Source organism: Apium graveolens, chromosome 10 (genome assembly GCF_009905375.1).
Source record: "Apium graveolens cultivar Ventura chromosome 10, ASM990537v1, whole genome shotgun sequence".
In the NCBI taxonomy this organism is placed as follows: Eukaryota; Viridiplantae; Streptophyta; class Magnoliopsida; order Apiales; family Apiaceae; genus Apium; species Apium graveolens.
Genome location: NC_133656.1, coordinates 216,872,828 through 216,887,153, shown reverse-complemented (window position 1 = coordinate 216,887,153; position 14,326 = coordinate 216,872,828). Strand labels below are relative to the sequence as shown.

Below are 14,326 nucleotides of genomic sequence, written 5' to 3'. Positions count from 1 at the left end.
CGATCACTTACCTGATTTTGAGGGATAGGTGTTACCAGAATCATCTGAGCATCATAGTTTGAAAATAAACTGCTAATCTTTGAGGCATCCCACATTTTCCAACCAGGAATAAATAAATCGCTTACTTTAACAGTACTTGCACTATCGGTACTTGTATTTCCAGCCTACAATTATCTCTACCTCTAAGCCAATAATCCTCAAAAACTCTTATTTTCTTCCCATCTCCTACCACCCACCCATCGAAAGCCCTGCTTCAACTCTTCCTTAGCTTCCCACAACCCGGACCATATAAAACTCACCCCACCTCCTCTTGGCGCTTCAAACAACGAACTATTGAGATTATATGTGGCTTTAAAGATTCTAGCCACTAACGAGTCTGGGTGATGCATGAAATGCCAATAATATTTTCCTAACAACGCGAGATTAAAATCATGTAAATCTCGAAAACCAAGACCCCTTTACACTTAAGCATATTTACAAAAACTGCCACCACCTTTTTGTACTAAAAAAACTCTAATGTCAGGTAATGTGTAATTTCTCCGAGATCAACTTCAGGACCTCTTTTCTCTTATAATTTGCGTGGGGTTCCATGATTCCATCATCCATATATGTAAATTTTGGAATTGTTGTTAACTATTGAAGTAATTATTAAACATAAATTGTCAGGAGTGGTATAAAAAGGCATTATATGAAATTGATTCTTTTTTATTTTTATAATTGATTCCTTAGCTTTTGGAATTGTAAACTATAGAAGCAGATAATTAAAAAAAATTGTCGGAAATGATTTGGATAATATAGTAAATAAAAAAGTTATATGAAATTGATTCGTTAAATGATCGACAACTCTTTAGGCAGCATCTACTAGAGATGCTCAGGCAGCTTAATCTAAGTTGGCCCAAAATATTTTATATAGAACGTCAAATGCAGTCAATTAGAGATACTTGAAATTGCAAATTTCAGATACTAGGAACATATCTGAAAAATGACACGGGGGTCGATTAAAAAAACTGATTCTGTGCATCATAATGCAAAATCAAACTATCCAAACTTCACAATAGTTGCAAACAAGGATGAAAACAAATCACCTTGTTTAACACTCAAATAGATTTTCCAAAATATGCAGAACAAAATAAATGAATCCCGATGGAAGTTCGCTAAAACCTAGTACTAAAGCCTGGTCTGTACATAACAGAAATTAGTTGTCTGCTGGCTTAGTACTAAATTCACCTTATATGCTATGGTTTTTTTCTAGTGGGCCCCAGCCTTTTTCAAATCCGGGAGATCTGCAATTAACAGAAAGAAGCATAGATGTCATCAATTTTCCTTTTCAAAGGTTCTTGGTTCACAGTATCAGTTGCAGTTCTTCGTATAAATAATTCACATAAAAGTACTATATTGAAACTCACAGAGCATTCCGTCATCATCATCATCAGTGTTTTCACCATCGTCCTCGTTATACTGCAATAGTATTCATATTTAGATTGTACATAGTGATTTCACGTGGTTTAATATAATTACAGCTGAGATCAACTTACTGCCAGAGCATTATCGTCAGACTCCACATCAGCTGCAAAACAGACAGTCTTGTAAGTGACAAGAAACGTTGAAAACAAAAGCTCTAAATCCTGCATCCCAAACACAATATGCAGTACTTGCTATTTTGTAAGGATTATAGCTGTCTCATGTAAAAAAAAAATAGAACACCCGCAGATCCTTGGACGATGTGAAGGAAAGCAATAACGCACTGAATCCCAATCTTCCATATCTACTAAAAGACAACTTAGCTTTGAAAGGTTCTCAGCACCTTAAAAGTCGATATCGTTTTGAGAATGCAAGGAATAAAATGGAGACGCTAAACAAATATTAAAATTTAGCTTAGATTATCGTCCCACATAAAGCACTTGTATATATGGTAAAACTGTGAAGATAACTTGAATGCTTCAATGATGTAAATTTCATGTTTTACATGGTACCAAGTTTGAAGTCAAACAATTATTTCAAAGCAAGCCACTACTGGAACCAGAATCTGTGACCTACGAAAAATTAATGATTTGATGTACATCAATCTTATGCCAGAACATTAATTATTAATTTTCATGTTTATTTCATACCTTCACCCATCCTACCCCAATATGTCCACTTATTATTTATTTATTTTTTTGACAAAAGATTATTTTTATTTTTACTCGTGTACGTTTTCAGTTTCAAGTGATTCAAGATCATAAAAATATTTATATAAAGTCAGTAACTAACAAATATGAAAGAAAATGCACTCTTCTTTAACTGCAATTAAAATGCTTACCTCATCAACTAAATAGTAAGGGGTCTCCATAGCAGATCACATAACATGACCAAGTTTCTAATCAACGCTCATCACTTTATTACTAGACAGAATTTTAGGCAAAGTAGTAAACATACAATTAACTTGATATTTAGTTATATTGTCCAAAGTACTTTGACTATGTACATAAAGTTGTAGAAACTCCGAGATATATAGGCTAAATACAAAAAGGCAGGCTGCTCTAGTGATCACTGCAACAAAATGAATCCTACATCGGACCTTTTAGGCCCCAGTTAATACTCAATTACTACGTCCAATTTTCCTTATGTCATATCATAACAAATGAGAATAGTTAATCAAGTTACTATTAGAATTATTTAGATCAAACTTACAATTTGCTGATTCTTCGTCCTCATCACACCATTTGTTCCAATCAACCTTAAGGTAAGGAGCAGGTTTCTCTTCTGACATCAAAAGTCTTTTCCACCATCCTTTCTTCTCCTTCTGAACAGAGCATAATATGTTCCTCAACCCGACTTTACTTTTACAGCCCTGCATAACAGGTAAAACACTTGTTGCAAATAGAAGAGAACTCCAATATGTCACAGCCACAAAGCACCATTAAACCATTAAAGTTACGACCTCATTGCTAAAATTCTAAATGTAAACAAAATAAAGCATTAACATTCATTTCAGACATCCAACAGACAAGATGTTCAGATAATTAAATCTCTACCATTTACCTCTTGACCCAGAAAGTACTCGTGCACGAGTCTCACAAAATTAGGCTGAATTATCAAGCAACTAACTATTTTTTCAAAAGTTCTATTTGTTTGTTTAAAAGGTAAAGGTAATCAAAAAAATTCCCTGTTCTTCCATCAGGAAGCTAACGTTGCATCAGATTTTGACAATCCATATATTGTAATAGGGTACTATGTTCCTAAGTAGGAGCCTACCACCAGGAGGATTCTGAGGCCTAGTACAAAAAAAAATTCAGTCCTTTTTGTTATTAAAACCCTCCTTTTTTATTCCAAATACCTGAAGACCTTTAAGAAAGCTTGTGAATATAGATAAAAGAAAGAAAAGGTAACATTTTGCGAGAGATTTTTTTCTACAAAATAGTGAAAAAAATATAGAAAGATAGAATCTAAAAAAATAGCGTCAAATTAAATTTCAAATCAAACACAAATGGAGAAGAAAAATCCCCAGAAATTCTTTTGGGTATTTGCATTTTAGCAATAGCTCATAATATATATATATTTATATATATATATATATATTTATTTATATATCTTTTAAAATAACTAAAGATATTATTAGTTGCAGTCTTTTTATGCAAAGAAACTCAGCTGAGTACAAATAATGGGTGCCTAGTGACCACAGAAGCTGAATGATACACATGCTGCTTATGTAGGTTTTTAAATCTTCTTTTTATCAACGGAGAGAGGGGAGCACTTGACAATATACACCTAGGCCATGTTTGTTTCGTGGGATTATAATCCCGGGATAATAATCCGGGGATAACTAATCCCATCAAAATTAGTCCTATGGATTAAATAATCTTATCCTAAGTTTGTTTGGAAGGATTAAGTGTAGGATTGAAATATAATCCTTTAAAACTTTATCCTATGTTTGTTTTGTGGGATAGTATTTGGGATTGCAATATAGTCTTTTAAATTTTCCAATCCTATGTTTGTTTCATATGGGATAACAATGAGGGGGATTATAATTTTTTAAAAAAATGACTTGTAGGAGGGGATAAAACAATACCTCCTCCCACCAAACATTAGATGGGATTATAGTCCTATCCTCTTCTCCAACAAAACAAACATGGGATAGGATAATTTAAAGGATTATAATCCTTGGATAACTCTTCACTAATTTTTTACAAAACAAATATGGGATTGGAAAATTTAAAGGATTATAATCTTATCCCCTGCTTAATACCATTAAACAAACATGGCCCTAGGGCCATGTTTGTTTAATGGGATTATAATCCCGGGATAATAATCCGGGAATAACTAATCCTATCAAAATTAGTCCTACGGATTAAATAATCTTATTCTAAGTTTGTTTGAAAGGATTAAGTATAGGATTGTAATATAATCCTTTAAAATTTTATCCTATGTTTGTTTTGTGGGATAGTACTTGGGATTGGAATATAGTCCTTTAAATTTTCCAATCCTATGTTTGTTTCATATGGGATAACAATGAGGGGATTATAATCTTTTAAAAAATGACTTGCAGGAGGGGATAAAACAATACCTCCTCCCACCAAGCATTAGATGGGATTATAATCCTATCCTCTACTCCAACAAAACAAACATGGGATAAGATAATTTAAAGGATTATAATCCTTGGATAATCCTTCACTAATTTTTTATAAAACAAACATGGGATTGGAAAATTTAAAGGACTATAATCCTATCCCCTACTTAATACCATTAAACAAACATGGCCCTAGGGTTTGAGATGATATAGAAGTGGGTTTTTGATTCAATGATGATTTTAATATCTGTGGACAAATTAATTCCCTATTGGAGGCATGTTAGTGATAATCTTGTTCATTTTTCAATACTATAATTAGGGATGGTTTGTTACTGCACCTAAATATATATGGTGGGGTTGCAAAGTCAATTTAGGAGTAGTGTAAATGCATCAATATTACCACCAGATGAACTACAGAGATAAGAAGACAGCTAATCTTAAATAAAGGACACATAAGAAAGACTTCTGAAAATTAACCAAACTGACCTCAGGTACGATATTCCCATAAAGTTTCAAACTAAAATTAAAGGACTCTCCTTTCGGCCCCAATGCAGAAAAACTAAACAACCCCTCAGGCTCACATTTTATGGAAACATTTTTGGCATCAGGTAAAGCAATTGTGAGGTACACCTTATCAGAGCGCTGCGCCCAAAGAACTTCTGGATGGCGACTGCAAAGTACACATATCAAACAAAACCAATAGTTTTCTTTCAAGAACTAAAACAAACAGAGATACTTTAGAAAAATGACACACATCTACTTCACGCTTGCAAAAGGGGTAAACATCTTACAACTTATAACCAGAAGTAAATTATTTACTGCGCTTATTATATGTGTTCAATAGTTCAATTGATAATGTACAACTCGAATGTTATAAAAACAAAAGGGTAACATGCGTTTTTGTGAAAATCATTAAGTCAATAACAAATTTCAAACAAACAGATACCTTATAAATTCAACATTACAGTGATAATTCAGTTTGAAGCCGTAAATTATAGTTTGACAAATACACCATACAATTTGGTTTTTTCACATACAATTCGATTAAATTGTGTTTACGCAAACACGCCCTAAATTCTATCACTACCATAAAGACTTGGAAAACATAGTCACAAATTGATCTAACACTAAAAGGAACCAAGTTTTGGGCTAATCAACATCAACATCTACAAACATAATCACATAAATAATTTTAAATATACATTAAATGAGTGTGTTAATATATGTGCAAAGAAAATGCAAATCCAACACAAACCCCACTTTGAAATAATAGAATAAACAGACAGACATGAATCACAAGTGACATCATAGTCCAACAAGAAATCATGTGTAAGAAGTATAGTTACTTACAGGTCCATAGATAGAGAGACTGATTGATTGACTCCTGTTGGGTTTAGTCGATTGCTTGTGTTCTGTAAGAAGCCCTAATTTAACTTCTACGGACATATATATTATAATTGTGTTTTAGTTTTGACATATAATCTCGTCATTATATTTTGATTATGTTTTCTACTTAATAATGATAAATATTTTTTAATAAAATAATAACTAATGTTGAAACTTAGTGGTTAAGTATTTGATATATTAGCACTTATGTTGTACTCCTTTGAAAATGGAGAGAAGAGAAGAAAAAAAAAGATAATTTTAAAAAATTTCTTCCTAGACGTGCTGACGAATTTTTTGGCGAGAAAGAAAAATGATAAGAAAAGAAAATTTCCAATATTTTAGTAATAAATCATTCTGTAGATTATGTTCTGTATAAATACTAGTACTACACATTATAACAAACCTAATATTTCCAATGTTTTAGTAATGTTCTAGTACAACTTTTACTTATCTTCTTCATTCTCTCTGGATATTCATAGTTCATGTAGTTTCATTTATCATGGTATCAGAGATTCAATGGCGAACGATCCTCCGTTCATTTCTCGTGTAATTTTAGGTGTATTCGAGTCTTCGTGTATACATATATCTCTCTTTGAAATTGTTTGTTTCGCTGATTTTTCTTCGTAAATACGTTTTCGTTTTATCTCTAAAATTGTTGATTCTGTTGATTTTTTTTTTGAAGATTCATCTTATTTTTACTTGATTAAACTCTCTGTTCACGAGATTCATGTTTCATTTCTCTCGATCTGTGTAGTTTCATTGTTTTGGCTTGATAAATCATCTATTGCTCAGTTTATCAACCGATCTCTCAAACTACTTGTTAACCGATCTATTTTGATATTAATTTTGAATCAAAATTAGTTAAGGAACGATAATAATGGCGTCTAGTAGTAGTCCTAATCCTTGGAGTTGACCTCTAGTTTCCTCAAATCAGGATTCTTCAAGTGTGTATTACATACATTCATCAGATGCAAATACATCACAACTTGTTTCGGTAAAATTCAATGGAACATGGTATAGTAATTGGAAAAGGTCAATTAAGTTGAGTCTCTCGGCTAAAAACAAACTCGGTTTTGTGGATGTAATTGTTGTTAAGCCACCGGTGACTTCTGTTGATTTTAAAGCCTGAGAGAGATGCAATGACCTAGTGTGTTCTTGGCTACTTTGCAATTTAGATGATTCTATTTTCAGAAGTGTTTTGTTCTTCAAGACTGCAAGAGAGATCTGGCTCGACCTCGAGGATAGGTTTGGATATGCATACATGACAAAATTCTTTTACATTGAACAATAATTGGCTGATTTGTATCAATGATCAAAGAGTGTTTCTGATTTTTCAACTGAAATTAAGACATTGAGGTATGTAATGAGTGATATTGGTCAACTGCCTTGTTGCACTTACAATAAGTGTACCTGTAATGTCACTCAAAAGGTTCTATAGATGCAACATGATCACAAGCTATTGCAATTCATGATGAAATTAAATGACAAATTTGCTACTATAAGAGGTAATAGCTTGATGCACCAACCATTGGCTAATCTGTCTAATGCTTTCAGAGTTTTTTCTCAAGAAGAGAAGCATCAGGAGTTGTCTCAGAACGTTGGTCAAGGTGAGTCCCTTGCTTTTATGGCTAATAACATGAGAAATTTTAAGTCAGTAGTTGGTAACACTGGTGGTAATTCTGATTTTTAGAGACAAAATATTGATAGTACAGGGAAAATGTTCAACTCTAATGGGTCTAATGGTGACAAGAAAAGAGGAACTTATTTTTGTACACATTGCAAGATGAATGGTCACACTGTGGATAGATGTTTCAAAATCCATGGTTATCCGGCCAATTTTAAGAATGCAAGAGATAAGAGAATGGCAGCAATGTCACTTAATGCTTCTGATGACAAATCTGACACTACTACTAGTCCTTCAAATTCTGTTTCTCAATATCAATAACTCATTGAGCTTTTAAATTATCAGTATTTATCTACTACTGGTAGCATTTCTGGAACTCAGACTGCACAAACTGAAAGAGATGTGTCCTAAGTCCAATCATGTATGATGATTTAGGAATAACTTTTATGTAATTTGTTTTGATTTCATTGATATTAATAAAAGACTTGTTTTGGTTTTATTGCGGGTTTTATCTATTTAAGTGTTTAAATAAGATATACCATAGTTTAGAGTAAAGCTTTTTATGGATTATGATGAGATCATAATAATGAGACCTAAAAGATGATAACTCTAAACTTAAATATTTCCTGGTCGTAGAATTACTAACTGGTAATTAGTAATCCGCAAAGATCGGTACATACTATGCTTGCTTCATTATGAAGGATGTCTGTTCTCATAGACATTTGTGTGGTGACACTATAGCTAGTATGTAGGTGCTTATTATAGAATAAGTTCACTGAACATGACTCACACGGCTGAACAACTGATGGAGTTCACTCACGTGTCAGCAGTTGTTCATATAGTGATAGTTGTACAAGTATCCTTAGACTTGAGGTCATCATAGTCATCTTGTGTACACTGAACTATGCTTTGGTTTAGTTCTTAGTCTCCAGGGACAATTATAAGGGCTCTACTGGGTATAGGAATTTGTACACGAAGATAGTGTATGATCAATAAAGGATCTACCCCTTCCAGTAAAGGAAGAGAATGTTCAATGCTGATCCACTTATGCTAGTTCAGGAATCTCTGGCCAGAGTGAATGAAATTAGAAAGGAGTTTCTAATTTACATTAAATAGAACTAAGCATAGTGAATCGGAAAGCAAATGATTAAATAAGATAGGCTTGACACAAGTTCCATGCCTTGTATTTAATCGTGACATTGCAAGATAGAAGGAATTGATTGTACAGTAACTACTCACTGAATAGGTTCTTGATATTCTAAGTAGTGAATTCGTATTATCCGGATAGTCGCGATATGCTGAGAAGTATCTCTCACGATGTAGAATAAATATGATTAATTTATTAATTAATCATATTTATGAATTAGAGAATTTATAAAAATAATGATAAAATAGTTTTATTATTATTTATTTCTACTACCGACTTAATATTGAACCTACAAGGTCACACCATAAAAGAGAATGATTTAATGGTGGAGGAATTAATTAATAATGACTGATAATTATTTATTTGTGAAATAAATAATTAATTAGCAAATTTAATGATTGATTAAATGAGATTTAATTAATTATAAATTAATTAAGAAAAGTTCTTAATATTATTAATTAAGAATTTAATTTTGGAAATTAAATCAAGTGAGAGAATTATTTTTCTAAAGTGTTTAGAAAAGGGATTAATGATTAAAAGGTGTTTTAATTATTAGTTAATTGGTTAATAAGAATAATCAATTAAAGGGTTAATAATAATAATATTTTATGGAAAATTTTCAGCTGAAAATTTTGCCTATAAATATACTATTATAAACCCTGTTTGCCTTAACCCAAATAATTAACCCTAATTATAAAGTAGAATAAGAGGGAGGTAACTAATTCTCTCAACCTCTTCCTCCTCCATCACATTGTACTCTTGGTGGATACCGGTGGAGTGTTTCACACTTGAGGAGCAGCTGCTAGGGATCTCCGCTCATCGTTCTTGGATCGCAATTAAAGACCTCCATCTTTCCATTAACGTAAAGCTTCTTAAGGTAAACATACTGAACTACGAATTAAATATTATTTTTCGCATGGATCCTGCGGAGGGTTTCATTTTTTTTAAGATTTAAATTTACGTTTTCACTGCATTTTTGTGCTAAAAACCCTTCACAAACTTCTCAGGATCATGCTATGTTGGCTGGTAAGACTTATCTATTAGTTGGAAATTTTGCTAAACATGAATGGTTGGTAGATATTGGCGCTATTGATCACATCTGCTCACATTAAGTAAGTTTCTTACTTATGAACACGTGATTGAAAACAATGAATACATAGTTATACCCGATGGCATATAAGTACCAATTTTGTATACTGGTTCCGTACAATTTAACCCTGATCTGATTCTTCACAATGTTCTACATATTTGATATTCCTAATTTTCAGTACAATTTAATTTATGTTCAGAAATTGTGCAGAGATACGAATTATTCAGTTATATTTGATGGTCAATATTGTATGATATATGACCATTTGCAAAAAGATGTTACGTAATGAATTACACAGAGAGGGAGGGTGAATGTGTTTTTTTATGTTTTTCTGCTTTTCTTGAAGTGTTGATAGTTGTGAACAAAGTAAATCAAATCTTGTAGTGAAATATGTTAACACTGAAATTAAACAATAACAGTAAAGAACACAGATATTTCAAAACTCACTTAATTTTATATTAAAATTAAGAATGTTTTGCTACAAAATTTCTAGGCTCTTTTTTGGTAAAGAGCTTAGCTTCTACCTTGAGAGAATACAAGATTTTTCTGATCTAATTGTTACTTCTAACAAAGGACCAGTGTTAACTTTATATGATAGTTAACTATTGGTTTACACAGTGTGTAATAATAGATGTTATTCACTTTAGTAAACTGCCACTAATCATTCCATTTTAGAAAAAGTATATCTTTCATTTCTGGCTTAGCACATCTTTGCATACTGTGTTAACTTTGATCTTCCTTTGTCAGTTAATCTCCACCCTTGATCTTGCACACTCTTCAAACTGCTTTTTGTAGAATTGTCAATCCAACGTGTTGGATTGTTTGTTGATTGTTAATCTTGGATATTGAACTGGTCTGCACTTTGTACTTTGAGTTTTACCTCGAGATCTCCAGTTTGGTATGTAGAAAACTTGACATCTCGATAAGTATATTGGCTTATCGAGATCTCTCACTACTCTATAGTTGATTTGACTTGTAGAGGTCTCTGAGTTCTCTATAAGAGAATTTAGCTTGTCGAGATCTCTCCACTTCATGTCTTCACTTTGGCTTATAGACATCTCTGAGTTCTCTAGTGACTAATTGACTTGTCAATAACTCAGAGTTCTCTAGTGATATTTGACTTGTCGATATCTCAGAGTTCTCTATTGATAATTGACTTATCGATATCTCAAAGTTCTCTAATGATATTTGACTTGTAGATAACTCAGAGTTCTATAGTGATATTTGACTTATCGATAACTCTGAGTTCTCTAGTGAAGAAATGACTTGTCGATATCTCCAATCTTTATGTCTTCAATTTGGTTTGTCGATATCTCTGAGTTCTCTAGTAGCTTTCCTGAGTTCTCTATCAGTCATTTTGGAGTTCTCGAATGACTTCTCTATAACACTAAATTTGTGACTTATAGAGAACTTGACTTAGAACATTTTTCTCAAAACATATTTATTCAACTCCAAACTTCTTCATAATTCTTCTGAGGCTGATCTTCTTGATCTTCTTCCAGATAGAATTCTTAGGCTTGATACTGTTTACAGAAAAAGACTCCAGTCTGCCCTTGATCATTTTTACATACTTTAAATGTTACAATACAAAATGCAAACTAAGATTACAATACAACTTACTTGGTTGTCAATTTGACTTAGTCTTGTTGAACTACGGGCATGTCTTGCACAACAATCTCCCCCAATTTGTGAGAAGATTGCTTAACACAATTCATGCCTGTTAACAAGACTAACCTTAAGTTATAATTGAAAATGAAATTAATACATAAAAATTGACACAATTACAACTTTTATACATTAGGAGATTTACAGAGTTTAAATGGTTACAAGCATCAGGTAAAGACTGTTTTTGCTTGTGCTTCTTTTTTAATGAGATCCTTTAAGTAATCAAGAATTTCAAGTTCTTCTATAATAGGTGTCCCACTTAGAGCTTCTACAAGTTTGAGTCTGTCTGCCTTTGGATAGCCATTGTCTAGTAAATCAATCCTAAATCTTGTGAATTTTCCAACTTTAATGTTTAGAAACTTTCCATCTTTAGAGATTCTGCTCATTCCTTTGGCCTTGAGTTCTTCTGATCTTTTAATGAACATCTCAATTTCCTCATCATATTTTCTTTTTCTTTCCTCATACTCAACCTCATTCATTTTTCTTCTTTCATCTCTTTCAATCAATCACTCAGCCAAAACTGATCTTCATGCTCTTATAGCAGTCACTTTATCTTTTAGCAGACTTATCACTCTCTTGGTTTCCGTGGGAGAGAGAGATTCCATTAAAGCACAACCAAGGAATGTAAAGGACCCATCTTCATAGTAAATTCTAACTTCCCTTAGAGATACATCCCAGACTCTAACTATTTCCTCAGCTAGTTGTTGAAAATAATCTTCATCTGAGATGCACCAATTTAAAGGTAGAAAGTCATTTTACTTGAAACAGTTCCAGATGGCCCTTTCAGTGACTTGTACTTTTTCAGCATCCTTAGCCTTCTTAGGTTTCCTCCCAACAGTTTTGTAGTGAATTTTGAGTGAAGGCTTGTCTAAAGGTAAGTTTATGATTTTCTTGAGAGATGTTTGTTTTGAGGTGATTGGTGTTTTTAGGAAGGTTTCCAGCTTTTCTTCCAAGTATTCTATTCTTCATAGAATTTTTCTTCATGCATATCTCTTCTTGATTAGTTAAATTTATAGGTACCCCTTTGTCTTGAGGGTCCCGGGGTTAGTACATCATATATAATATTTGATTTATGAAAGAATCTATGCATGGTATAATCATCATTAAACAATATAAATATTTCTAGATGCATAAGGCCTAGTTTGAGGTTGATAATACCTAGAGCTATCACGAAATCTTGATGGAGCATGATAAACATTATATCAATTATTAGCATGGTAAGTAGCATAAGCATTTATACTAAAAGGTTCTTGTCTTCTAAATGCATTACCATTTACATGATATTGTATGTTTCTATTTTGAAACATAGTTGGTTGATGAGACCATTGTTGTCTTGGATTCTTATATTCCATATTTTTATGAGGCACACGTTTATCATCTTTCTTGTATGATTTCTTGCGAATCCATACATGCTTCCCCTTAATTTCACCATTATTGAATTTGCAATATTGAATGGTATGTCCCATTTTTTTGCAATAAGAACATTTATAAGATGGTGATTCGGGTGAAGTCTTTATTGGTGATACAAATCTCCGAGTATTTCCTTTAGGAGGAGAATTCTTATTATATCCCAAACCTTCATGATTATATGAGGTTTTTGTATGCACCATTTGATCCAACATATTTGTTAGATATATTTTTGATGTCATGTCTAATATGATTTATGTTTAGTTTTCAGATCTTACTTAACAGGACAAATCAGTACTTAACTGGAAATCAACACTTATACTGAAGTCAGGATTTAAGATATCAGAACTTAAGTTGTCAGAACTTAAGTTATCAGGAGATATTTATCAGGAGATAATATCAGGACTTAATGAGATATTCAGATAAGGAAGGCGGATGATTGAAAGGAAAGAAGATCGAGACTGAAACAAGAAGAGATATGTATGAAGAAGAATTCTATGAAGAATAGCATACTTGGAAGAAAAGATAACTGATTGAGCTTTTAAGGGATTTATTAGTTCTAGGTGGCAGATTTCCAGCTTTTGGGTTAAGGAAAGGTTTTGAAAGAACAATATTGAGCTTTTAGGGGATAAGGCTCAACATAGGTCGAAAGGCGACATTCATCACAAATCATTAAAGGATCAGAATAGATCTTTCAAAAAGAGGAAAGCAACAATATTTCAATATATGGAATCAATCATATGATCAGCAGATTTAAGAATCAGGGTTCTCGAGCTTTAAGCTTCACATTGACATAATCAACTCTTTTCAAAACAATATAAACCATTTTCATTTTCAAGAATCAATTTACTGAACAAAAAATTCCAGTTCCCTTTTAAATAATCATTTGGAACCTTTAATTGGATCACTTTATCTTTCCATTTCATTATAGTACGGGTGATCAGCCAATACCGACCTCCATCCGGTCTTTAAGGTACCAATCGGCATAATTTCAGCCTTAAGTTGGACTAGCCCCGCTAGCCTCTTACCATGACTGGACTAGTCCCACTAGCCTCTTACGTCCCAATCCAATCCATCAGGAATTCATTTGGAAAACCTTGAGTTGGAAAAACAAATAGGTTTTCTAAAATCCATTTTATCATTACCAAGAATATGAAATCATTCAGATTCTTTCGAGTCGAAACTCATTCTTAAGTCAAATTTTAAGATAAACTAAGTTCAGGGAGTGATTCAAAGATAAGTAAGGAAATTTTTTTAAGGATTCTGTATCAAGGATAACAAGGCACTTAAGTTAGAAGGATCAACATCTGTTAGGGATCAATATGGTGATCAGGAAATAAGGTATCATTAAACAGGGTTCACAAGGATAATTATAGGGTTCAATACAATTCATGGCTCAATAAATAACTTGAACCGAAAGGACAGATTATCAAAAGGGTTGAATCAGTAAACTTACCA

General features: G+C 32.6%; 1 protein-coding gene across 1 annotated transcript; it reads right to left on the bottom strand.

The window, feature by feature from the left end:
• Nucleotides 1-998: 998 nt before the first annotated feature.
• Nucleotides 999-6,056, bottom strand: LOC141693408 (co-chaperone protein p23-2). Its single transcript, XM_074498503.1, has 6 exons — nucleotides 5,900-6,056; nucleotides 5,036-5,219; nucleotides 2,674-2,833; nucleotides 1,536-1,567; nucleotides 1,407-1,458; nucleotides 999-1,283 (listed from the first exon to the last, which is right to left on the bottom strand). Exons 1-6 carry the CDS (start codon nucleotides 5,905-5,907, stop codon nucleotides 1,249-1,251), a joined length of 471 nt encoding a protein of 156 aa, XP_074354604.1. The 5' UTR covers nucleotides 5,908-6,056; the 3' UTR covers nucleotides 999-1,248.
• Between the last annotated feature and the right edge of the window lie 8,270 nt (nucleotides 6,057-14,326).